The sequence below is a fragment of the Chamaea fasciata genome, unplaced genomic scaffold, assembly GCF_029207755.1.
Source record: "Chamaea fasciata isolate MVZ Bird 193981 ecotype frontalis unplaced genomic scaffold, bChaFas1.0.hap1 SCAF_12, whole genome shotgun sequence".
NCBI classification, from domain to species: Eukaryota; Metazoa; Chordata; class Aves; order Passeriformes; family Sylviidae; genus Chamaea; species Chamaea fasciata.
Window position 1 is genome coordinate 20,573,778 of NW_027094097.1, and position 23,128 is coordinate 20,596,905.

Consider the following 23,128-nt stretch of genomic DNA (forward strand, 5'->3'; position numbering starts at 1 on the left):
CTGACGAGAACAAGGTGAGACTGGAGGAGCCAAAACACAGAATTATCTCCAAAGCCATTGTTGTCCCTGCACTCTGGGTACAGCCCATGCTGTGAGCTTGGCTCCAGGCCGTGGGCAGGCAGCCTGCAGCCAGTCCCAGCTTGGCATGTGCTGTCAGGCCCTGCACCCAGGCCTGACAGGCCCTGCTTCCCCTCGCTGCACATTCCTCTGAGCATTCCCAAGGGAAGAAAGATGCCCAGGGAACAGTAGGCAAACGGTAGAGGGGTGTTGATAGATGTCTGGCCATCTCTAGGTATAGTGGAAGGGGTTTCATTATTCTGCAAAGTACTAGAGGAACAAAGAGGTCAGAGAGCTTTCCGCCTTCCTGACGGGCAACAGCTTCCCTGCCTCACCCGGGGCTGGAGCAAGGACGGTGCTTTTTCACACCCTCTGTTCTCCAGCCTTGCGGCTGTGCTGTCCCAGAGCACAGCTGACCATGATACGGCTGCAAGGCCAGGGCAGAGGATGTGCTGTGCCCGTGGGCCCAGCCTGGCACAGGCACACTGAGCTCTAGGTGCCCTTAGTCAGCAGGAGCTTGGTGAGCTGCAGGGGACTTGGACACCTGCCTGAAAGAGCTCGTGTAGGGCAGGTACAGCCTGCAGGCAGGCAGACCTGTGGGCCCAGAGCCGGTGGCAGCGACACTGCTGCGGCTCTGTCTTCATGCCTGTCACTGTGGCTGCTCTGTCAGCTGGCGCCCATTCCATGCCAATTGTGCTTTTGCGTGCAAGTTTGAACACCAGTGCCGAGGCCCTGGCAAGTCTGCTCTCAGCGCTGTGATCTGGAGGCTCGTTCATACAGAGGGGTTTAGGACATGGCATGGAAGGGAGGAGGCCTTGCAGGGAAACAAAGAGAGGCTCTTTGCAACAGCATCCTGCTACCTCTTAGCACTGTTCTTCTCGTGACTTGGTTGGAGAGGCAAAATTAGAGGGGAGTTCTGAGCAAACAGATATTTCTACACCAGGCCAGAGGTCCAGGATCTCTTTGGGTGCAGCTGTTCTCTCAGTTTCCTTTTGCTGCTTAGATTCAGTTTAACACTTTGTCCTATTCTCAATCCGTGGGAATATAGTAACCTAAGGAGGAATGTCCTGTGTTCCCTAGCTCCATGTTCCTTAGAAGGGACTTAGGAATTATTTAACATCATTAAAATTGAGAGTAAAAATTATGGTGGCCCTGGGCACTTGTCTGTATGACCCAAGTGACACAAGAGCTTAATGCCACTGAGATAGGTTTTGCAAAGTGCACTGCTGCCTTTAAAATGTGAGATATTAGTAGAACTTATTGTTCATTTGGGGGTGGAATAGGTAAATTGATACCCTTGAAGGGATATAGGAAATGGCTTTTCTTCTGCCATGGAGATGGCACCAAATGACCTGTGCTGAGACAGTTTCTTTTCCTGCAGGTTTATTCCCATGAGCTCGTCTGCGTCAGTGGAGAGGAAAGGATAGTTGTGCCAATTCGGGCCATCCCTGCCCGAGCTATCCTGGACTTCCCAGACGAGCTGGACTTCTCAAAGTGTCCGGTCAAGGGCAGCACCCGCAAGAGTCTGCTGATTCAGAATTGTGGTAGTGTGGCAGCTCATTACCAGCTGAGCACCGAGAGGTGAGGCAGCTCATCTGTCCTTGTGCAAAACACCTTTGGGGGATAACAGAGTTGGGAAAGAACAACAAAAGGAACCAGAGCATGGGAGCTGCTGCCCTGCGTCGCCGGCTGGAAATGGGCAGGATGGATGACATCTGCTCTTGCTTTCAGTGTTCTTAGCAGGATGCAGCCTTTGAGCTTTCTCTGCCCCAGATTTCCTGGGGGGTGCTGGAACATGTTAGTTGCTGGCTTGCGCCCTCCTGAGCACAAGCAGCTTCTGAAATGGGTACTCACCACTGTCAGCCAAACAGACCCATTCTCTGGGAGGACACAGGCACATGGCTTTCCAGTGGTGCCTGCATCAGATGCCCAACATGAGCTGTGTTGCAGGCAGCCGGTGCAGTTCCTGTTACTTAAAGCTGATCTGATTTCCCTTGTCAGCTGAGGGCATCAGTCCCCTCTTCCGTTCCACGATGAACCTTTGAAAGCCGGTTTAAAATTTCAAACACGTGCTTTAAATCTCTGAATAAGGTCGTGCCCCCTTTCATTGAGATCTCATTTTACATATTCTGAAGTTCCTGTGTTTCTGCTGTTTTTTCATTTTGGTTTGTGTTAAATGTTTGCCAAAAGATCATGAATTCTTCATTGGGAACTTTCATAAATGTCAAGCTCCTCCAAGGCCTATCAATACACCACATGCCCATAGGCATAGGCACAGGTGTATTAGAAACATGAGACATTTAGTGACTATGTGAAAAGCAATTGGGCTGATTTAGAAGATAAAAGTATAGAATAACTTTCTCTAGAGGGGACCTCTGGAAATTGTCCGAGCAAATACGCTGCTCAAAGCAAGACCAGTGTCCGGGGATTGCAAGGGGCCATTGGGAGATCTGGAGTTGTCTTTAGATGCCATACAAGGAAACAAACATACAAATGGACTAGTTAAAAAGCCGAAGAAGACCTATTAAAACCCCTCCATGACCTTATCTTTTCTGCCTGTCGGGTGCAGTAGTGATTCATTGAAAGGGTAGATCTAACAGGATGAGAACTATCTTAAGGAACAGCTGACAATTAACTCACTATATTGCTCTAATCAAGCCATAAAAGGCCAAAATTTATCCTGCCAGCCCCATCTCTTGGCAGTGGTTTTCATTTGGTTATTATAGCGTCAGGGATGTCTCCTTCACAGTCCTTCTTATATGTGGGCTCAGGGAACAGCTTAGTGATGTTGACTGAAATTCAGAGGAGTTAAGTTTAACTGTAGAGCTTGTGTCCTTGGGTCTTGGGGAGCCAGGTCTATATGAGAGATGACTGCTCCAGCAGGAACAGGGGAGTCTGGTGGGTACAGCCTGGGGTGGGATGTAGGAGATGCAAGGGCTGATTTGCACTCAGTTTTTCAGCCCTGACAACTGAAACTTGGCTGGATCCTCTTCTCCTGGTAATTTGAAAATAAGAAGATATCTTCTTTCTCACGCAACCCCTGAGGTCACTCCCAGGAGTGTTATTCGCATCCTGCCATCTGAGGGCAGGAGTATGTAACATGGGGCAGGAGTGGGAAGGGAAGGGAAGGGAAGGGAAGGGAAGGGAAGGGAAGGGAAGGGAAGGGAAGGGAAGGGAAGGGAAGGGAAGGGAAGGGAAGGGAAGGGAAGGGAAGGGAAGGGAAGGGAAGGGAAGGGAAGGGAAGGGAAGGGAAGGGAAGGGAAGGGAAGGGAAGGGAAGGGAAGGGGAGTGCTGAAGTGTGGCCAGGGACTCCCTTAACTGGCAGCTTCTCTTTCTGGCAAAATTCCTGACAAAACAATAAGAAAAAAATCCTGTGCCTTGCCCACACCAGGCACCGATCCCCCAAGCCCCAGCAGAGACCTGCAGCAGTGCTGGCTCACCCTCGGGGCAGATGTGGGAGCTCGTACAGTAATCGGGCTCCGGGGCTGCTGGGGCCTTGTCTTTCCTCCTCTCTCCCCAAAGTCTCACATCCAGCACATAAACATTGCTGGCCCAAGGCTTCTCCATCAGCCACTAGTGATGTTCTCACTAGTGGTAATGGAGCAGGTCAGGCCCATAACTGCAGCAATAGGTCCTTAGTGAGCAGAACCTGAAGCAAGTTCATCAGCTGTCACTACTGACATGAATGAAATTCCGCTTGCCAGATGTTCTCTATATTTTTGTGTGTGATAAGTTCATCACCAAACTCCCCAGAACACCCTTTCTGTGCACAGATTGACCACCAGCAAAGCACTGAGGAACTTTTGTTTCCTCAGTGGGGCTGTGGAAGAGCACAAAGCCCAGCAACTTCTGGGCAGAAGCACATTTCACCTGAGCTGTCCCTGAGCATCAAAGCACGGAGTCTTGTGTTTGTCAGGCAAGAACTGTTCACCTGGTGACCAATCCTAATTGCTCCTGTTACATCCAAAGTGCACCAAGACATTTGCGTAATTATTTCCAACACATTGCGCAGAGTTTGTCTGGTGAGCCAAGCAAACAGTTACCAGCCTGGATGACAACCCAGGGCCCCAGACTGCACTGCTGGTAAATACACAAAACCCTCCTGTTCTGCCTCCTCGATGTGCTCCTGCTAATGGTGCTTCATATGGCTGGGATTGGATCCTTCAGATTGTAAATGGCATCCTCCTTTTGGGTCTTGTTTCCATGTCACTGTATTGCTCTAATCTGCATTTGCACTCTTTCAGAGTTTTGATTGCTCCTTTTTGTAGAGCAGCTTTCATTGAAATGCTGACAAAATGTGCTAATTCAGGATCTTTTCAAGGTAAAATAAACCAAAGAGCCACGCTGCAAATTCAACAGTAGTTATTCCGTGGTCTTCAAGAGAAAGTTCCTTCTCCCTGTCTGATTCCTAGGCTGTAATCTCACAAGAGAGATAGTGCCCTAACATTTGCATCTCTTGAGAGGAAGTTTATAGGTAGCAGGAAATGAGAAATTCCTGAGGCAGTCAGCGTCAAGTTATGCATGCAGATAGCTCTTAACTCTCTCTGTGCTTTTCACAAACCATTCTCTGATGGGATTGCTGGCAGTCAGAAGGCTGGATGCAGAGTATGGGGGAGATTAGGTCGTTTTATCCCACAGGATCTTCTGAGGGCTGGATCTCCTCAGAAGTGGGTCAGTAGCTGTTTCTGATCCTGGCTGTTCTGTCTGTCTTGGCCGTAGTTTGTTTGCTCCCTGCTTGCCCAAGTGAGCTGAAGTGACCTGCACTGCAGAAAGAATGTCATGGCCAGAATTCCCCCCAAGTCCTGATCCTCTCTTTGTGTTGCAGTCCTTTCTCCGTGGTTCCAGCCGAAGGAATTCTGGGCCCTGGTCACACCATGCAGGTGACAGTGGGATTTCACCCGCTGACGCGCGGTGACCATTTCGGGTCCCTGGTGGCGCGCTGCACAGGTGAGTGCTGGGCAACGCACGGGACACAGGACAGTTCTCCACCATCACTCCCTGTTCATCCCCCTCAATTCCCTCTAGATGTACCTTCTCTGTTCCAGCTCTGCCCCAAAGAAAACTGAAATAGCTGGTGTTTAAATGGTTGAAAAAGTGGATCCCCTCTAACAGGGCTGAGATTTTTGGAATTCTGTTTTGCTGGGTGTTGCAGAGTGGAGGAAGGAGGAACCCTGATTCTCCACTACTGTGTGGCTACGCCTGGGTGAAGTTTTATTTTACTCCTGGGCAGTGCTGTATGTGAGCTGCGAGGTCTCCATCAGACTCTCTCCAATGCAGTGTATTTCTTGCACACCTCTGTCCTGTATGCCGCTTCTCCACTGGCTTGTCACAGACCCTTTTACTATGTTGCCCTCTACACATCCATGCAGTTTTTGCCTAATAACATCTTCAGGCCCTCAAGTTCCTGTATGGTGACAAATCAAGACAAATTTTTCCTCGTCCCCATTTCCCAGGCCGTTCATGCTGTTGCAAACCTCTCACATCTCCCATTTGATTTCTAGACTGAGGAATCCCATTCAGACTTCATATAGAAGCTGCTCTGTACTTATTAATCTTTCCTTGTCCTTTTGTATTTAACCTGAAATGCTCCATCTTGGTTTTTGAGATCAGGACAATATGAAATATTTCAAGACTGATGGGGCTGTGGGTTTGGACAGGAAGATGACGATGATGATGATTTTTATGGTGTTCATTTTGTAGTGGTTTGTCATATTGCAAAGCCAGGCTGGTTGTGTTTCCTCTCCTGTGTCCCCTCCTGCTGTGGGCTGTCACTTCACCTGTTCCTCTGGGTCTCCTTTTTCTGCCCACATGCCCCCAGGCGTATTTGCTTGTCAGCAACAAGGGATCCAAGGGATCAGGAGGGGCAGGAGTCTCGTGGGATGCGCAGGGGAGACCTCGGCAAGCCAGGATTGACCAGGGCTCCTCAGTGTCACCTGAAGGACTTTGATGCAGAAATCCCAGTGGTCTGAGTGGGTCACCTGAGCACATCTGACAAATCCCACTGTACATACTGTCACCTTGGGGCCAAATCTCTACAAACACCTTGGAAATAAGGTGGTTAAGGAGGTGCCCAGGACATCCTCACGCAGTACACACAGAGCTGTCAGGACGTGATAAATGTACTGATCCATGGAACTGCTAATACATTTAAAAGCTATGACACTTTCTTCCGTGACCTGTGGTTTGCTTTGTTCCTTGTGCTTCCATCAGCAACTGAGCTAGCTGAGCAAAGACTCTGCTTTGTTCCAGGTGAAGAAAGTTTCTTCACATTCCTTCGCGCAGAAGCTGCAGATGTCAACATTGGATTGAGCACATATTCCATGAAGGTTGAGAAGACTTTCATCACCACATCAAGCCACACAAGCATGTTCATCAGAAACAGGAGTAACATCACAGCCCACTTCCAGTGGAAGATGTTTCCTACTGAGGAAGCCGACAATGAAGAGAAGAGGAGGTTGGTTTGAAAGATACGTTTCAGTGAGATACATGGCCCAAGACTGAAACTAATGCATGGCCTCAGGGGCGTGTTGGTGATTTTGAATGGTTTAGGCCAAGTAAACCATCCCTGGCATTAGGGTGTGTGTCCCTGGGCTGCAGGAGCTCAGCACAGCATTCCAGTTCCATTTATACTCCAACCAAGGATGGCATTTTGGGAAGGAAAGGTTGATTGCAATGACTGGATTTCCTCAAGTTCTAATTGGGCTTTTGCCTCCCTAATCTTCTTCCTACATGACCTGGCAACATCCTTAAACGTTTCCTGAGTTGCCAGCCCCTCTTTGCAAAGGCAATACGCCCTCTTTTTTCCCCTTAGTTCCTTCCAAATCTCCTTGCCCATCCAGGCTCGTTGTCTTCCCTGTCAGCTCATCTTTCAGCACACAGGGACAGTCTGTTCCTGTGCCTTCAAGACTTCTTTCTTGAAGTATGTCCATCCTTCCTGGACCCCTTTGTTTGTAAAGGCTGTTTCCCAAGGTCCTCTCCAAAACAATCTCTTGAACAGGCCGAAGGCTGCCTTCCAGAAGACCAGAGTGGAAGTTTTGTTGATGCCCCTCCTTGTTTCACTGAATGTTGAAAACTCTGTTATTTCACAGTCACTGTACCCCCAGACAGTGGTGAACAGATGAAGTTCTTTTAGTTCTTAGGGAATCTCCTGGTGATATCCAGTACCTGGATCCCAGGGAGGCAGCAGGCTTCCCTGTGGAACGGATCCGCTCGATATACAGGGCCCTCATTTCCCCTTAGAAGGGATTCACTTACTACCACTACCCTTCTTTTCTTCGTAATACTTTTTTCCAATTACATTTATTTTCATGCCAGTTTGTGTCCTAGCCTGTCACCAGGACATTTTGTTTTTCCTTACTTCCAGTCTTAGGGATGGTGTTAGCTCTAAGGCCTACTCTCCTGCTGTCAGAGATGCTTTTGAGATCTCAGAGCAGAGAGGACTTTTTTTTATGAGAGGAGCTAGTGCAGGATCCTTTCCCTCTCTGGCCATTCTACTACCATGCACTGGGATGGGACCCAAAAAGCTCTGGATCCTGAAAAGATGATCTCTCCAGGAGTTTGCTGTCTGTCTCCTGCACCAAGAAGTCCCTTCCCCTCTCACAGCCTCTGTTTTCATGCATATAAAACCTTGGATGTCACTGAAGGGATGCGGTGCCTGAATTCATCAATTTCCTTTGGAAGTGCTCTGGGATGCTCTTGTGAAAGGCAGAGTAGGGAACAGGGCAGGTCCAAAATGGAAGAAACAAAGAGCGATGCTGGTAACACGTAACCACAACCCAGCTTCGTCTCCCTTTCCCAGGGAAGTCCTGCAGTGGGTGCTCCGTGATCTTTATCTGCTTCCCCCGAGCAGCTCAGTGGTAGGAAAAGCCAGCTGAGGTGGCTGGTGGATTCTCCCTCAGTTTTGGCAGAGGCTTTGAGGCAGGAGATTCTCTTGAGGGATGCTGGCTTTCCAAAGCTCTCCTGAGCTTGCAAGTGTGGAGTAAAGCTACCTGCTGAGCTTGTGCACAACAAGTTATCTTCTGATCCGATTGGGACCCTCGTGGCTTGGGGTCAGCCCTTGCTGGGGAGCTGCCGCTCCTCCCCAAGTGCTTTGCTCTCCCGCACTTCCGCTTCTCTCTGCAAATATATTAAATGACCTGCTGGCTTTGTCTCTCCCTGCGGCTGCAGGCAGTGTGATTTGCTGGAGCCACCACCAAAGGTCTGGATGGAAGACTTCATGGAGGAGAAAAAAATAAAGAAGGTGAAGGGCTTTTGTGAAAATCGCACCTCCCTCCTGAGCCAAAAGGTCCAGGAGGAGAAGGCAAAGGTGCAAGAAGACCCCCTGCTGTTCTCCAATGACTTTTTTTTCATTGAGCCAATGGTAAGTGATAGCTGAGAACCTCATTTTCCTTCTCTTCCTTCTCTTCCTTCTCTTTCTCCTCGTCCTCCTCCTCTTCCTTCTCCTCCTTCTCTTTCTCCTCGTCCTCCTCCTCTTCCTTCTCCTCCTTCTCCTCCTTCTCCTCCTCCTCCTCTTCCTCCTCCTCTTCCTTCTCCTCCTCCTCCTCCTCTTCCTCCTCCCGCCCACCCTACCCCCGCCCCTTTCCCCGGGTGCGGTCACTCAGCAGGTCCTCAGCTGGCTCGGTGTGCTCAGAGGGAGGGCATGGAGTTTCTGGTGCGGCTGCAGAGCTCACTGCTGAAAGTATTTCTGCCCTGCAGGCTCAAGGCAGGGCTGGGAGCCTGACAAAGCTGAGCTCTGCTGCCAGGGCTCGAGCTCAGGGCACTCCGTGTCCTTGAAGTGTCCACAGGGAGCAGTTTTTGTAGGTAGGGGCTCCCCCGACACGTGCTGCTGCGTGAGGTTCAGCGGAGGGTGTTGGAGCAGTGCCAGTTCACGGATTGACCTGAAGCATGCAAGGGTTCGCTGGGAAAAGGAGGCCAAATTCAGCCCAAGGTTAATCGTAGAAATGCCTGTCCCTTCCTCTAACCACGACTCGCACTGTTTGTGAGTCTCCCAGTGTCATCTGTGAGCCTGGACACAAGGGTGGGAGGTTATAATGGGCATTTTGAGTTCTCTTGCACACGGGGACAGTAAACCTTTTCTTTTTCTGTTTATGCAAGCAAACGCCCATGTCCTCCCATCAGCCAGAGCCCTGATTCTGAGTATTGGCATTGTGAGAGATGATGAATGCCTGGTGTCTGCACAGTGCAAAATGCCTTCTCATCCTGGAGTAAATCCTAGAATAATCCCAACCTCTGCTTTCTTTGAAAAAAGGTTAAACTAATATTTTTCTTTCCAAGGAAGGGGATCGTGTTCTTGGTTACTCCTATGGCCCGTCTAAGGCCAAGAGCCACCAGTGCACAATGGCAGTTAGGTACCACTGTAGCTGACTGCAGCATGATGTGACCAGGAGCTTGTGTCAGAGCAGCAGGAACATTGTGGAGAGTGGGGGCTGATCAGCTGAGCATTGAGAGCGCCCAGTGGTGTGTTGAGCTGGGTTTAGAGTGTTTCCTTGGGCTCCTTATGTTGTTCACTCATCACTGATGCTCTAAAGAAAGGCTTAGAGGAGTGGTTGAAAACAAGAAGTGTGAAGTTTGAAGATAAATCTTTTTCTGTCTCTTTCTGTTTCAGGAGGGAGAGATTGGGCCACGTTGTTCGGCTGAAATCAAGGTGACCTTTAAACCCCTGGAAGCACTGGAGTATCAGAGTGTGGCCTACTGTGACATCTCAGGTACAGCTCCTTTCCCCTGCTTCTCTCACCCACAGTGAAGCCATGGAGCAAGCCTGAGCCCACTGGGCTCCCATGTAACTGCTGGGAAGAGTTCCTGGTCAGCAGGGCAGTGCTGGCACATCCCCAGTGTCCCTGCAGCTTCCAGGGAGTCTCCCATGCAAGGCCAGGGCTCGGAACACCTGTGTCTGGATTGCTGATCCCAGAACAACCCAGGCAGTGCAGGGAGATGTTTTCATGGCACGGCTTTGCCAGCATTTCCTCAAAGGCCAAGGAGCTGCAGAGCAGAACAGCTTTAGTGAACAAGCACTAAGCCCCTCTAGACCACTGGCCTCCAGGATGGGTCCATTTGACATGGATCCACCATCAGGCAGTCGCAGCTGAGTTAGAAATGTGCTCCCTGAGCCTGGATCACCTCCAGACACCACCAGGCCAGCAGGGGCGGAGCCCCGCTGAGCCCAGGGTGTTGGTAGAAGGACCACCCTTGGCCAGCACCTGCTTCTCTCCCTGTGTGGGAATTGTCACCTTGCAGCTCTCAGTCTGTGCAAACAGAACACAGTGCCGAGTGTCAGAAGTGGAGGACAGCAGTCCTGTGCTGCTGGGCCAGGTGGTTTGGCAGTTGTTGCCTGGCAGTTTGCCAGGTAGCAATTGCCAAAGTCTTCGTGAGCTTTGTGCCTTCACTGAATGGATTTCAAAGCTCCTCTAAGTGCATGGGGAGGAAACCCTAGAGTCATAGTATGTTAAGGATGGAACGGACCTCAAAGACTGTCTAGTGCCAAGGCCCCTGCCATGGGCAGGGACACCTCCCACTAGACCAGGTAGCTCCAAGCCCCATCCAGCCTGGCTTTCAACACTTTCAGGGCTGGAACCTCCACAACTCCCCTGGGGAACCTACTCCAGCGTCTCACCACCTCACAGTAAAAAAATTCTTCTCAATATCTAACCTAAATTTCCTTTCTTTCAATTTATACCTGTCACTCCTTGGCCTGTCGCTACAGGACACCAGAGATGTTTTAAACTCAGCAAACTGGTGGCTAAAATTGGAAACCAGCCCAAGGAATGGGTTAGAAATTGCAAGTCAGCCCCAGGGGATATCTCCTGAGGGAAGAGAAGGGTCCATATCTTCTGCTGCAGCATCAAGAGCTGGTTGCATGCAGCTCAGATTTAGGGTCTAGCATTGAGGCAGCCTGGAAAATCCAGTAGAACAGAGGGAATTATTGTACTGAAATGGACATCTCTCCCCAGGCCGTGAGAGCAGGCTGGCCCTGCACCTCAGAGGGGAAGGCCGCAGACCCTTGGTTGAACTCAGCTGTGATACCCCGAACCTTGGGGAAGTTTTTGTCAAAACCGCCCACACCCATGAGGTGAGCACCAGGGGTTGGGATGGATCCTGATGGCTCCTGAGGCAGCAGCAAGCCTGGTGGACCTGTGGAATTCCTGGCAACCTGGGCAGTTGTGAGCAGGGAATAGCTGATGTACTGGTCAAATCTGGGCGGGGGGGGAAGGGGGTGTTCCAGAAAAATGTGTCTGTTGTTCATGAAGCCCCAGTCCCTTCTTTTGGGCAGCCTTCCATAGGGATCAGCTGGGAGGCTTCCTGCAAAACAACCCCTTTTGACCCAACGCTGGGTCAAAAAGCTGTTCAGAGGCTTTTGTGGCAGCACCAGACACAAGGCACCTTTGTACTGGGCTCTTCAGAAGCGGCTGGGACAAACTGGCTACATTTGAGCTTCAGTCCACCGCAAACAACTTTTAGTCAAGTGTCTCCTGCTCATTCCTGGAAGTCACAGGAAAGCCATCCAGCCTCCTGGCTCAGTGCAGGCCCTTGCAAAGGGCTTGAGGATTCTTTCCCTTGCTGTCCAATCCCTCACCACACTTCAGGCTTGGTGCATCTCTGGCTCTACAAAGAGAAAAGTGTTCCTGGGAATAAAGCAAAAGATTTTTCTACCTATTTGCCTCCCCCCTGTTGGGGGTCAAGTTTGCAAAAAAAAAAGAGAGAGCAACTGAAAGAGGCAGAAAACGAGGCACTACATCATGCCAGACACTTTCAGAAGTTTGGTTGTGGAAGGGAAAGACACGTTGAGTTTTCTTACCAAAAGATGGCGCTGTCTGTACATTTTGATGTTGATGCCTCCTTCTCAGTGTATTGTTTTCACGGTATGGGAAAAGGTAAATGCGTAGATACGGTACTGCTGGAGCTGCGCTGACTGGGGCAGCAGCAGCTCTGTGGTGATTCACTACGCAGCTGCAATCACCCCACGTTGCTCTCAGGGCCAGGTCTGAATGAGCTTGGTGCTACTGACCAGAGGTGGACTGCTCTGTGTCCGTGGGATAACCCCAGGGTGACTCCAGTTATGTGGAGTTATGTGAGCTTCGCATGAAAACCCAAAGGCAGAACTTGTCCTGTTGTATTTTTTTGACTTCTGCCGTCCAGCAGCACAAAGCATCTTCTGCCTTTTCTGGGTGTTAATTGCGCCATTAGAAAATGACTCCCAAGAAGGGAAGATTTCACGTGTACTTGCATTTTGTTTTCTTGCTGCTGCAGGTGAAACTGATGAACAAAGGAGTTCTTGATGCTCCCTTCACCTATATCCCTTCAAACACGGAAGTGGGCTGCTGCTTCAAGTTTGTACCCGAGGAGGGCCTCATTGCACCAGGTGGGATCCAGACTATTCAGATCTCCTTGGATGCCGCCGTGTTGGGGCGGTTTGAGGAACCATTCCAGTTCCGTGTGGCTGGATCTCCTACGCCTGTGATCCTGACCATCGAGTAAGGACTCTGGGAGCTTACTCTGGGTGGGCACATCTGTAGCTGTCTCTGGGACATCCCCCACCTACCTCATTTTGGGGTCGGGCAGAGAAAAAAGATGTTTCCTGAGGTCTTAATCTCTGCTCTGATCCTGGCATTGCCTTAGTGTGGGGGTGCCTGCTGCCCTGTGTGGTACCCGGGAGCTGGAATGACTCCTCCCTGCAGGGATGTCCCTCTGCCTTGGGCCATGGCAGGCAGTGGCATGGATCAGCTTTGGGCAGTAGCTGCTCTGGGATGTCCCCCCTGAGCACCCAGCAAGGCCCCCAGGGCTTTGGAGATGGGCCAGCCTGGGTGATTCTCCACCAGCAGCAGTGTTTTGAAAAACTTCTGTTAATAATCCATCCCAAACGGGCAGCAGCAGCCTCAGCTCACCTCTCATGGCCATGCATGGAGGCAGGCTGTGCTCCGAGCTCCTGTGCAGAGTGCTCTGCTACCTCCTTTCCACAGCCAGGAAAAGGCTGATGTGGGAGACAGGGAACTGTGCAGCAGGAACCGTCCCAAGGACATGGGCTTCATCCCATAATCCTGGCCCTGCAGAAGGGAGAAGGGGTGATGATGGGGGAGGCAGAGCTCAGTCCTCAGGACCACAGCAGCATGAGGGCTTGTCCCTGCTAGCCTGAGGCGTGTGCTGGTAGGATAACGTAGTGTAAGCAGGAAAGCTGATGCTGGCTGCTCTGGAGCTTTGGAGCTAGGCTGCTGCTGTTGGGAGGCACTGGATCAGGGCAATAAAGAAATGAAAGCAATCTGCAGTTGATTATACCAATAAGATAAGGGAGATGGATTAAAAGAACATGAAACTTATTACTTAGCAGGAGAACAGTGTTGACTAGGTCTGCCCATAGTAGAGAAACAACTACACTGGCTTTGCTTTTGGAGAAAAAGTGCTGCTATTTTTATTTTGGAAATCAAGAGGGAACCTTTCACCATCAAATAATTGATTCTCCTCTGTCCTTCCCCAAACTGGTCATGCGTGGGATGTTATTCCATAAGCAGCTTTCTCCTTGAGCAAGAGAAGGTGTCTCTTGTTGAGATGTGTAGAGCAGAGTCAGGGACAATCCTGTGAACACAGTAGAAGACACAGTTCACTGGTCCTTGACTTTTAACCAAAAGGCAGGGTGCGCATTAATTGGCGTCAACCATGAAATAAACTCGTGTTGGGCAGCTTCAAGTGCTGCCTTCAGTGGATGTTGGTGACTTTTAGTGCCTGTCTGCTGAGTTCAAGGCCAGGGGAGGAGGTGTGGTAGATTCAGGACACCCATGTTTGGTTGTTTAAGCTATTGCTCCTGGCTGTGCCAGCTGGTGCACTAGTGACAAGCTGGTCCTTTCCTCTAGGATTCATCTGTCCACTGTGTAGAACTGTTAATGCTCTTTTTGGAGGATGTTTGGGGCTCCCCTGGCTTCATGTCTCAAAACTCTGTCTGTAATGATTGTGTGGGTCAAAATCTCCTGAGAAAGCTCCTCCATTGGAAGACCAGTTACAGCCAAGTAGCAAAGCAGGGAACCTGTGGCTGGAAAGGCTGGTTACAGAAGTTTGTGGGGACACCTTTATGTCCATCCCATTACAGATGGGGAAACTGAGGCACGGAGACAGGTCTGGGTGGGTGTTCAGGGTCCCTCATGGGACCACCGGCAACTTGGGGGCTTTTCCTGCCTGCCCTGCGTCCAAAGCCCCATCAGTGGCTGTGGGCTGCTGGCCTCTTGGCTTTAGCTGCCTCCTGTGCACATGGACACTGTGCTGAGCACATGGTGGTGTGTTGATTTGAAACCCACGATGCCCCTGACACCAGGTTTTGTGCCCCCAAGCCACGACAGCCGGAGGCTTTGCAATTCCCTTTAACGCAGCCATTTCCTCCTGTGTCCCTGTCATCGCAGGGGGTGTGTCGTCGGGCCGACTTTACACTTCGACACCGATGAGCTCGACTTCGGTGACATCTCCTTTGGTGAGTGTTCCCTGCGCTGGGACACAGCGGGAGGGATCTGTGTGCTCCAAAATGGAGCACTTGAACGTAAAAGCATCCAGCACTGCTCATGTTCTGCCACAACAGCCTCTTCAGGGTGTGAACTGCAGGTGCCTCAGGTAGCATTTTGCCATTGTGGGATCAAATAGGAGCAAGTATTTTCTGGTGTCTCTGTCCTGGTTTAAAAGACAGATTCTGCCAAGGAAGGTGGCAATCTTCACGGAATGGAATGATGACCCTCCTCTCTCCAAATTACTGTACCTTTGAAATTACAGGGCTTCCAGGCAAAAATATGGAAAAGGAATAGCAGTTCGTTACTAGAGTATATCCGGACAGCACAGACGACAACGCAATGCCAGAAGTTTCCAACCCACCGAGTCCTGTTTTCCCCTTTGGTGTGGTTATGATCACAGGCTGGAGGAGCGGTGGGCTCTGGCAGGGCAGTGATTTCCCTCCCAGCCGGCACGGGCAGGGAGGGAAGGAGGAAATCGCTGCTTTTGCAAACTACGGGCAGCAGGAGATGTGGGCACTGGCAATCGGGAGCAGGCAGAAGCGGGGACGGCGGGCAGGTTCGATCACGGTGCTGAGCCCGGCGTCAAGCGCACGACGTCCCGCAGCAGCACGCTGCCGACCTTCCCGAGCCCCGGCGGAAGGACGGAAAGGTCTGCCCCCTGCAAACCTCGGCTCCGACTTCACAACCGCCCGCGGCATCACGGCACAGCTCCCAAAGAGCCCCGGATGGAAAAGCCCACCCGCACAGCCGAGACCACCCCAAACCCCCTGTATTTCCCTTCCCAGACTGAGGCCAAAATTCACTACGAAACCTAAACTCATAACAATGAAGTTGTTGAACGTTTTAAGAAAACTAATTGCCTCTCCTGATCTGCTTCTTCGCCACCCTGCATCACCACTGAGGCACTGGTTAAGTTGCCTTTTGAATAAATGAAACAAGAAAGGCAACAGGTAGAAACGCATTCCTAAGGTCTCTTCAGCTGAAGGCAGCTGTTGTATCTTTGCTTCTTTTTAACTGTTGTTGACTGTTGTCTGCATGTGGTGACCTCAGTCTCATTTGAGGTTTTGACATCTGTGTTTGTCCCTTTTGTGCTTCTCTTGCCTCCCTGCTGTCGTCACTGCTGGAGCCGGCAGTGATTACTGTTGATGGGCACAGAGAAGCTCTGGGCTGCGCCTGCAGTTGTTTTTTTCCCCCACCTGTGTTCAAATGACTCTTGGTGAGCAGGCCTGGGGAGAAGTCTCCTCCCCACAGAGCTGGCCAGCCAGTCCACTGCAGAGCGGGTTGTGGCTGGTGTCCGGGCTCTGCAGGACATCCCCACCATGCGTGGCACTATCTCTGGCTTTCCAATATGGAAAGCAAATCTCAGAGTTAAGGTGGGGTAAACCCTTGCAGGCAGCAATCACAGTGAGTAGTATGGGTGCGATGTCCCCGCTTGTTGGGTCAAGGCTCGGGTTTGCCTCCAGCTGAGTGGGCTCTGAGCTGTCACATGCCCAGTCTGTTTGGCCCAAACCAAAAGACGCCTTAAGAATTCTGCAGAGAGAAACTGCATTAGGGTGCTTTGCATCACGTTCTAGTTCCTGATTCCATCCTCACTTTCTTCTGCTGTAGCTTCTTCTCAATGGCGACTCACTCTTTATGTATCTTGAAAAGGGTAGGAGTGTTGGCAGACTTAACAGGGAATTTTACAGTTTGAATTTTCAGAGGAAATGCTTGGTCTGGGTGCACAGTCATCAGGGAGAAATAACTGGTGCTGGTTTGGGGCAGGTGAGGGAGCTTCTCCCCATCAGAAAGAGAGAAGCTTGCAGTGTTGAGCAGGGCTAAGAGCAGGCATTTTCAAGGCTACAGTCTGGAATCAGTGTTAAAGGGAACTAAGTGACGACTAATTCCTCTTGCAGCTTCTCAGTAATCTGTAGTTCAGATAATAAAGAGCTAAACTCCTATCACGCTTTCATGCTACCAGGGTATTCCCACCGGGAGTCACGACATAACTGGTGCCTAAATGGATATTTGTGTCCTTTTCCTAGGCTTTCCCTACACCAAGACCTGTCGCCTCACTAACACCTCGCGGGTGCCGGACGATGGCACTCAGCCTGCTGTTAGCAGCTTTGAGCAAATACTCAGCGACAGTGAGCCCTCCTGGAGGGAGGGAATTCATTTTTCTGTGAAGCCACGGGAGTTTACACTGAACCCCAGCGAAAGGACCCTCCAATCCCAGGAACACCAGGATATCGAGGTATGGGAAGAGTCCAGCCACACACACTTCAGCAGCGGGTCTGAAGCTTCACGGGAGTGTGGGAGGGCTTTAGCTCTGATGCCAGCTCTGATCATCGTGTGAGCGAGGATCTGCACTGGCGTGGGGCCTCTGTGAGCTGGGTTACTCGGGACGTTCCTGAAGGAGCACTGATTTGTTTCCAAAATCACAAGCTGAAATCATGTCCCATAATGGTCAAGTACTGAAGGCATTTTGGTGTTTTTGAGAGCAATGTCTTTGATTGCAAGTGGGCAGAGGACGGACGAGGACCAAAGGTGGCTGTTAGAGAGATGTCATTATATAAAGCAGTTTGCTTTTCTTCTTGGTCTCATTTCTCCTGTCCTGGGGAGTAGAATGATTTGTGTTCACTGCAGGGATCTCCAGTGAAGGCAAAAAACTCTGCGGCCATGAACTGCCCAGCACCTGCTGGCCCACGCTTTGTCTTCAGCTTCCTGCTGTAAAGCTGAACTCATTCTGTTCAAGTCAGCAGATTTCCACTGCATTTATGTCATTGTAGTCAGATGAAAATTTGCCCCTTAATTTGAACACAGTGCTGCACAGAGCTTTAGTCTAATGTTTTAATTTAGCTGACCTATGCCCTGATAGCAAGGTGTGCTTAACAAATCTGGTATTTGCCAGAAGGCTTTTGTCACTCTTAGAGACTGCTCTACACGTGGAGCGGCAGAAGAATTAAGGCAAAATCCTCCCTTTTCTTACCACAAAAACTGGAGGACATCACACGTGAGTCATGAGCTTTTGTAAAGAAGAATTTACTGCTCTTCTCTTCCACCAGGTGACCCTGTGTTCCAACACTGTGACGGAATACAACCGGAAATTGCTGGTGGACCTGGAGTGGTTTGGCAAGGGAGTGGCATCACTGATCATCAAGGCCAGGTACCAGCACTTCCCTGGCCTCCCCCAGCGCACTGCCTTGCACAGGACGTGCTGGCTGCAGCTCCCAAGGAGACGTGTTGTTTAATGACCTCATGTTCTGCCCAGCTGGACATGAGAACAGCAGTGCTTGAAAAGCAGCCTGTGGTGAAAAGCAGCCCTGCTGACAGCCCAGCGTGGTCCTGGGTCGTTTTCTAAAGGGACCAGGAATGATATCATTTATTGACCTGGTGCTTGAGGTGAAGCAAATTTCCCAAGGGCCTCCTCGCCTTCTTCCTGCAAGAGGTGGAGTTGTGCTGGGTTGCAACCAGCCCGCGTTGGCTTGGGGCACACCAAGCAGTCTGCTGAGGGTCAGGGTCTGGTTCTGTTAACGAGGGCACGTGACAGTGGGGAAGTGGCTCACAGCAAGAGAGGTGAGGGCAGGATCTTCAGAGGGGAAATCAGTCCTTGATGTGGCAGGTCAGCTCTACTTTTTCCCCTTCTCTCTGCTTCCTGTTTTGAGCTTTGATGTTCTCAGGCTTAAAGCAAAAGTTGTTCTTGCTCCAGCAGAATTCCATCCTGCTGTGCTGCTCTAGGTGTCAGTTTAATGACAAGAGGGATGCAGTTCCCTGGTGCTGTTCCCACTCCCAGGCAGAGCCATCTCGTCAGTGCCTGGGCTGCCATGTTTGAAAAGCAAGTGCAATTGGGGACAGTCAGTATTTGGACCTGTGGAGTGAAGGACCAGGGGAGTTGTAGGAACTGGGAGGGAGTGATCTCCCACTCTGTGGGGCAGGTGATGTCTCATGCCCTCCAAGGCTGGGGCAAACAGCTGAGTTCTCAGGCAGGGTAACAGCACCATGGGAGAGAAGGGAGTCCTTTTTACTGAGACACTAGAGTCGTGTGTTCCTGGAGCCTTACTGAGCACTGATCCCTGTTGGGAAGGCTCCCCCAGAGCTCATGGATCACTGGGACTGTTCCAGGAGTTCTTGCAAACCTTCTTGGGCGAAGGAGGGGCTGAGGCAGCTGTGGGACCAAGTGCTCTGCCTGGGGCACTTGGCAGCCTCTGGGTGCTGCCTCTCAGGTTTTGCCCCTCCTCGACAAGACATGTTTGAGTGGGAGGACTTTAAAGGCAATTTTTCACCGTAGGCCTGTTAAATGTGTATTTGACAGTGACAAAGGTGTTGTGCTCCATTTCACAATCTTTGGGGGTAAACGTTCTCCATTCTCTCAGTATCTCTGATTCCCTTGGGGTCATCTCTTTGCCCAAATGTTTCGTTCCTGAGCTGCAAGTGTACCCCCAAAACCGGGGGTTCCATGAGTGCGACCTGAAGGCCCCGTTCGTGAGGAAGTTCTTCATTTGGAATAACACCCACCTTCCTGGCTGCTACGGGCTTATTCCCCAGGTTTGGCATCACATCCACCTCCTCCTCTGAAATATTACTGTGGAGATTATTAGGGGGGAAGAGGGTTTGGATAAGACCTTGCCGGTTTCTATTCAGTCTTAAAGATCTGCTGAGAACAGGATCCTACCTGAATGTTAGCTTTAGGATGCAGTTTAATCTCTTGAGGAAAGGGCTTACGTTCTAGTCTTCAGGGTGTTTTCTTGTGGGAGATCTTCGAGGGTTGTGAAAAGCTGCTGCATCCACAGACACCAGTGCTTGTGCTGGCAGCCTCCTTGCAGAACCCCCTGAGAATGCTAAGCCTACAATTCTTGGATCTTGTTTGTGCCTTTTACCTTTGTCCTGGGGATTTTTAAAAATGTGTGTAAGTTGCTGTTGGGATGGATGTTAAGGAGTTTGAAGTTTCTTCAGAGGTCCCTCTGAAGCTGGATTTGATTCTGTCCCTTCTAGGAACCCGAGGAGGACTCTCCTGTGCTCTACTCCAGCCCCAGACCCTGTGGGATTCTCCAGCCTCGGAGCGCTGCAGAGATTCCAGTTACAGTTGAAATCCAAAGATTGGGCAAGCGTTGCACCAGTGTTTGTACCGGCGTGTTTGGGGATGCAAGAAACCCACTGGTGAGTGCAAGGGGAGGTGTGTGCCTTCGTGCAACTGGTCCTGGCAGGGTGCACAGTGTGCGGGGATTCTTCCGGGGAAAAGAGGCACAGGCTGCTGTGGAGAAGGACAGCAGGGACTGGTGGCATAAACAGCTCGTGCCTTATAGGTGGCAATGTCAGTGTCTGACCCAGAAGGTAGTTCATCTAAGCTGGAATTGAGGATCATTTTAATTACTCTTTAAAATGCTCTTAACTTTGGAAACATCTTTTTTAAAATGTTACCTCACAGCACAAAAGAGGATGTCAGAAGATTTCTGGGAACCTTGGGCTTTCTGTAAAAGAAAGGAAAGCTGGCATCTGAAGAGTAGTTGCAAGGATTTAAGCTTACATTAAAACATGGAAATGGTGATGCCAAATTCCCTGGATGGCACCAAACATCTGAACCTGGGCCATTGTGGCACTGCATGTAAACCAGTCAACAGGGAGGACAGGCAGTGCAGGCTGTGCCAGGGAGCCTGAAGTTTGACTGAGCACTTGCTTTCAACTATCAGATTGCTTACCTAAAGAGAAGAGTTTCTCCCCACCCGAAGAACCAGTTGTTTAACTGTCAGCCTGATCTTAACTAGAGATTTCTTGCAAAGCTTCTACCTTTGGACCAATAATTTGTAGTTTGAAAGTTTCTCTTTACTTAATCCTTTTCAATTTGGAGGTGAATACATAAGCTTTATTTTTTTCCCCCCAAAATCCCAGGAATTCAGCTGGAGAATGGTAGCTGTCCCTAAAGAAATAACTTGAGCTGGGTTGAGCTGTTTAAGCTTTTTTAGGTTTCCCTGTTTGGGTTTGATTTTTTTTTTTTACTCTTTCTTGCCTGCTTTCTGTAACAGAGAACAGAACTACAGAGCCTTGGACGGCTGTCAGCAGTCTACATAAGTCCAAGGCTGATAGAGTTCGGCAGGATCCTAGTGCTAAGGCCTAATTCACAAGCTTTTGGCCTCTTCAACGAAGGTCTCGTCGATTTAGACTTCAGGCTAGAGATTGTAAGTATCTGTGGGGCCGTTTTCCAGGGAAATTGACTGGTTGACATTACAAGCTGCCATGACGTGGTTTTTATATGCATCGGCCTGTGTGAGAGGAAGCGAGATACTCCAAGATTCCATCTGGGTGAGGCAAAAGGAACCTGGCTCTGGAGTGGTTTTAGCTGGGGCACTCCTCAGTGAAATCAGGTGCAGAGATGTTGGAGCAGAAATTCGTCTGGATCGTGTTGACGAGTTCTCCCATAATTTTATGGAAGGTCTTTAGCTGTGTGTGTCACGGTTTTTGAGCTCTGAGATCAAGAGAAACCTGTGGTCCTTTGCTCCTCGGAGAGCATGGGTTTCCCTGTGCTTTCCCTGTGCCATCTACATTTGCTTTGTGCCAAACTGCTGTTCATGGTAGAGAAGAGGGTGTGAGGTCTGTCCTCAGACTGCTGGTGGGGAGGCAATTTTCACACCTGCTGTGGGTCAGGCCAGTTGGGCTGTCCACACAAAGACATGTGTGGGGGTTGTGCACCCCCCCAGCCTGTGGTCTCTGTGCCTTTGAAGAGCATCTTTGGGGACCGGCTGCAGAGAATGGCTGTTTAATATGTGAAGGCTGCATAGGGCAGAGGAGCTGGGGCTGCTCCCCTGGCAGGGAGAGCAGGGCTGCTGCAGCCAGGAAGGGCTTGTAGGCTGGGCCTGGGGCTGGGTGGGATGTCTGCTGGAGGGGGAGATCTCTGAGGGGCTTGAGGTCTGTTCTTCTCCATGCTGGGTGTGTTGAACTTGGAGCTGGTTAAAACCTGATCCTGTGGACTTGTTTGTGTCTGTGGATAAAGCATCAGGCCATGTGGGAAAGTCCAGCCACAGCCTCCTGAGCCAAGGAGGAGGGGCATGATTTTTCCTCTTGCTGCTTTTCCTGCAGTTTGGGGGATAAATGTAACCTTAAAGTGAGGGATTTTTCCAGGACAGCTTTCTCGAACTACACAATGAAATTCTGCCTTCCACCTCTTCAGGGAGCAATGCACCTTGGCTGGGTGGGCCTGGTGTGTAAAGGATGGGCTTCACGTGCTCGTTCCAGGGCTGGACCTGCAGAGCTGTGTCTGTACAGCTGTGCTGGTGCGGGGCCTTTCCTCCCTCCTTTGGGCAGCTTCCAGCTCTCTTGGCCAATCTGTGAAGCCCATGAGAAACCAGAGGACACGAGTTCTTAGGAAGAGTGGGCCATGCCCACTGAGCACATGTCATCCAGTTTTCCCTCTGCTTCCTTCTTTCCTGCTCTGCCATAACCATTTAGAGGTGACTTTTCCAAAGCAGAAGGCCCTGGGGCACCTCTCTACAGCGGATGATCAGTGGGAAGTGAGGGCCTCGGTCCTTTAGGGGACGTTGAAAAGCATTGAGGGCCTCTTGGGAAAGGATAGTTTGTGTTGGGGTTTTGCTCAACTGGTTTTGCGGAGATATTCTTCAGGCTCTCAGCAGTGTCCTCCAGCTGTGTGGTTTCTGGAGTGGGATTTGAGCCGTCATGACTTCCTCTGGCCCTGAGCCTTTGTGAGAAGCCAGGAGAGAGAAAGCAGCTTTCCTTGGCACACACTCCAGAGAAGGACTGGGGAAGGAACACTCTCCTGAGGATAAGCGTCCCTTGGGTTGGGCAAAACTGGGTTAATTAGGTGAGAGTCTGTTAAAGGAGGGGAAAATACAGGTTGTGTAAGCTCTGCTGTTCCCCAATACTGCAGCTTAAATTTAGGGAAATTAGGCCTTTAGGATTTTTATCCTCCCCTCTTTAGTCTTCTCCTTTTCTTACACCCCATAAGAGACCAGGGTGTATGGTTTCCATCCTAAATGCACATTATGCGTGTCTTACAGGCTTGTAAACCTCACTGCTATGTTATTGAACCCAGGGAAGGAGTGATCCCCGCCAGGGGTGATGTTCATGTGACTGTCACAGCAACCCTGGATGACACTGGGGTTTTTGCTGATGCTCTCCAGCTGTTCATTGGGAACAGACTTTGGACCACCTCCACCCTCCTGGCTTTTGGCACTGGCACCACAATTGTCACAGACAAACCACTTGCCCCGGAGCTCAACTTGGGATACCAATTCAGGTAGGAGATCTCCCACTCCCACCTCTCCTTCTGTCTCAACAAGGAGCAGTTTTGCTGTAGTCCTTCAGGCACGATCTTCTTCAGTGTTCAAAGACCCTGACTCCTTCCCTGAAGGCAGAGATACCTTTAGAGACATGTGATGGCCAGTTGAGCGTTGCTAGGTACCCTCAAAAACCACTGAAAGAGAAACCAGTTGCTCAATTGCCACTGAATTGCCTTCAGTTCTAACACATCTATGTCCTCACTTGGTCAAGTAATGATCTCGCAGGCTCCCCCAGAACAAAAGGTTCCCAAAATGGCGCCTGGATGAGGCGGGCCCTCCGTGTGGCTGCGGGACCAAGGGAAGATGGCATCGCACCCTTCCCTTCCA

General features: G+C 50.5%; 1 protein-coding gene across 1 annotated transcript in view; it reads left to right on the forward strand.

Annotated features, from left to right (window-relative positions):
- Positions 1–23,128, forward strand: part of LOC136296101 (hydrocephalus-inducing protein homolog) — a 199,731-nt gene that overhangs the window by 111,992 nt on the left and 64,611 nt on the right. Inside the window, 1 exon segment of the mRNA XM_066194924.1 lies at positions 14,884–14,898. Within this exon segment, the coding sequence (XP_066051021.1) occupies positions 14,884–14,898 (15 nt within the window).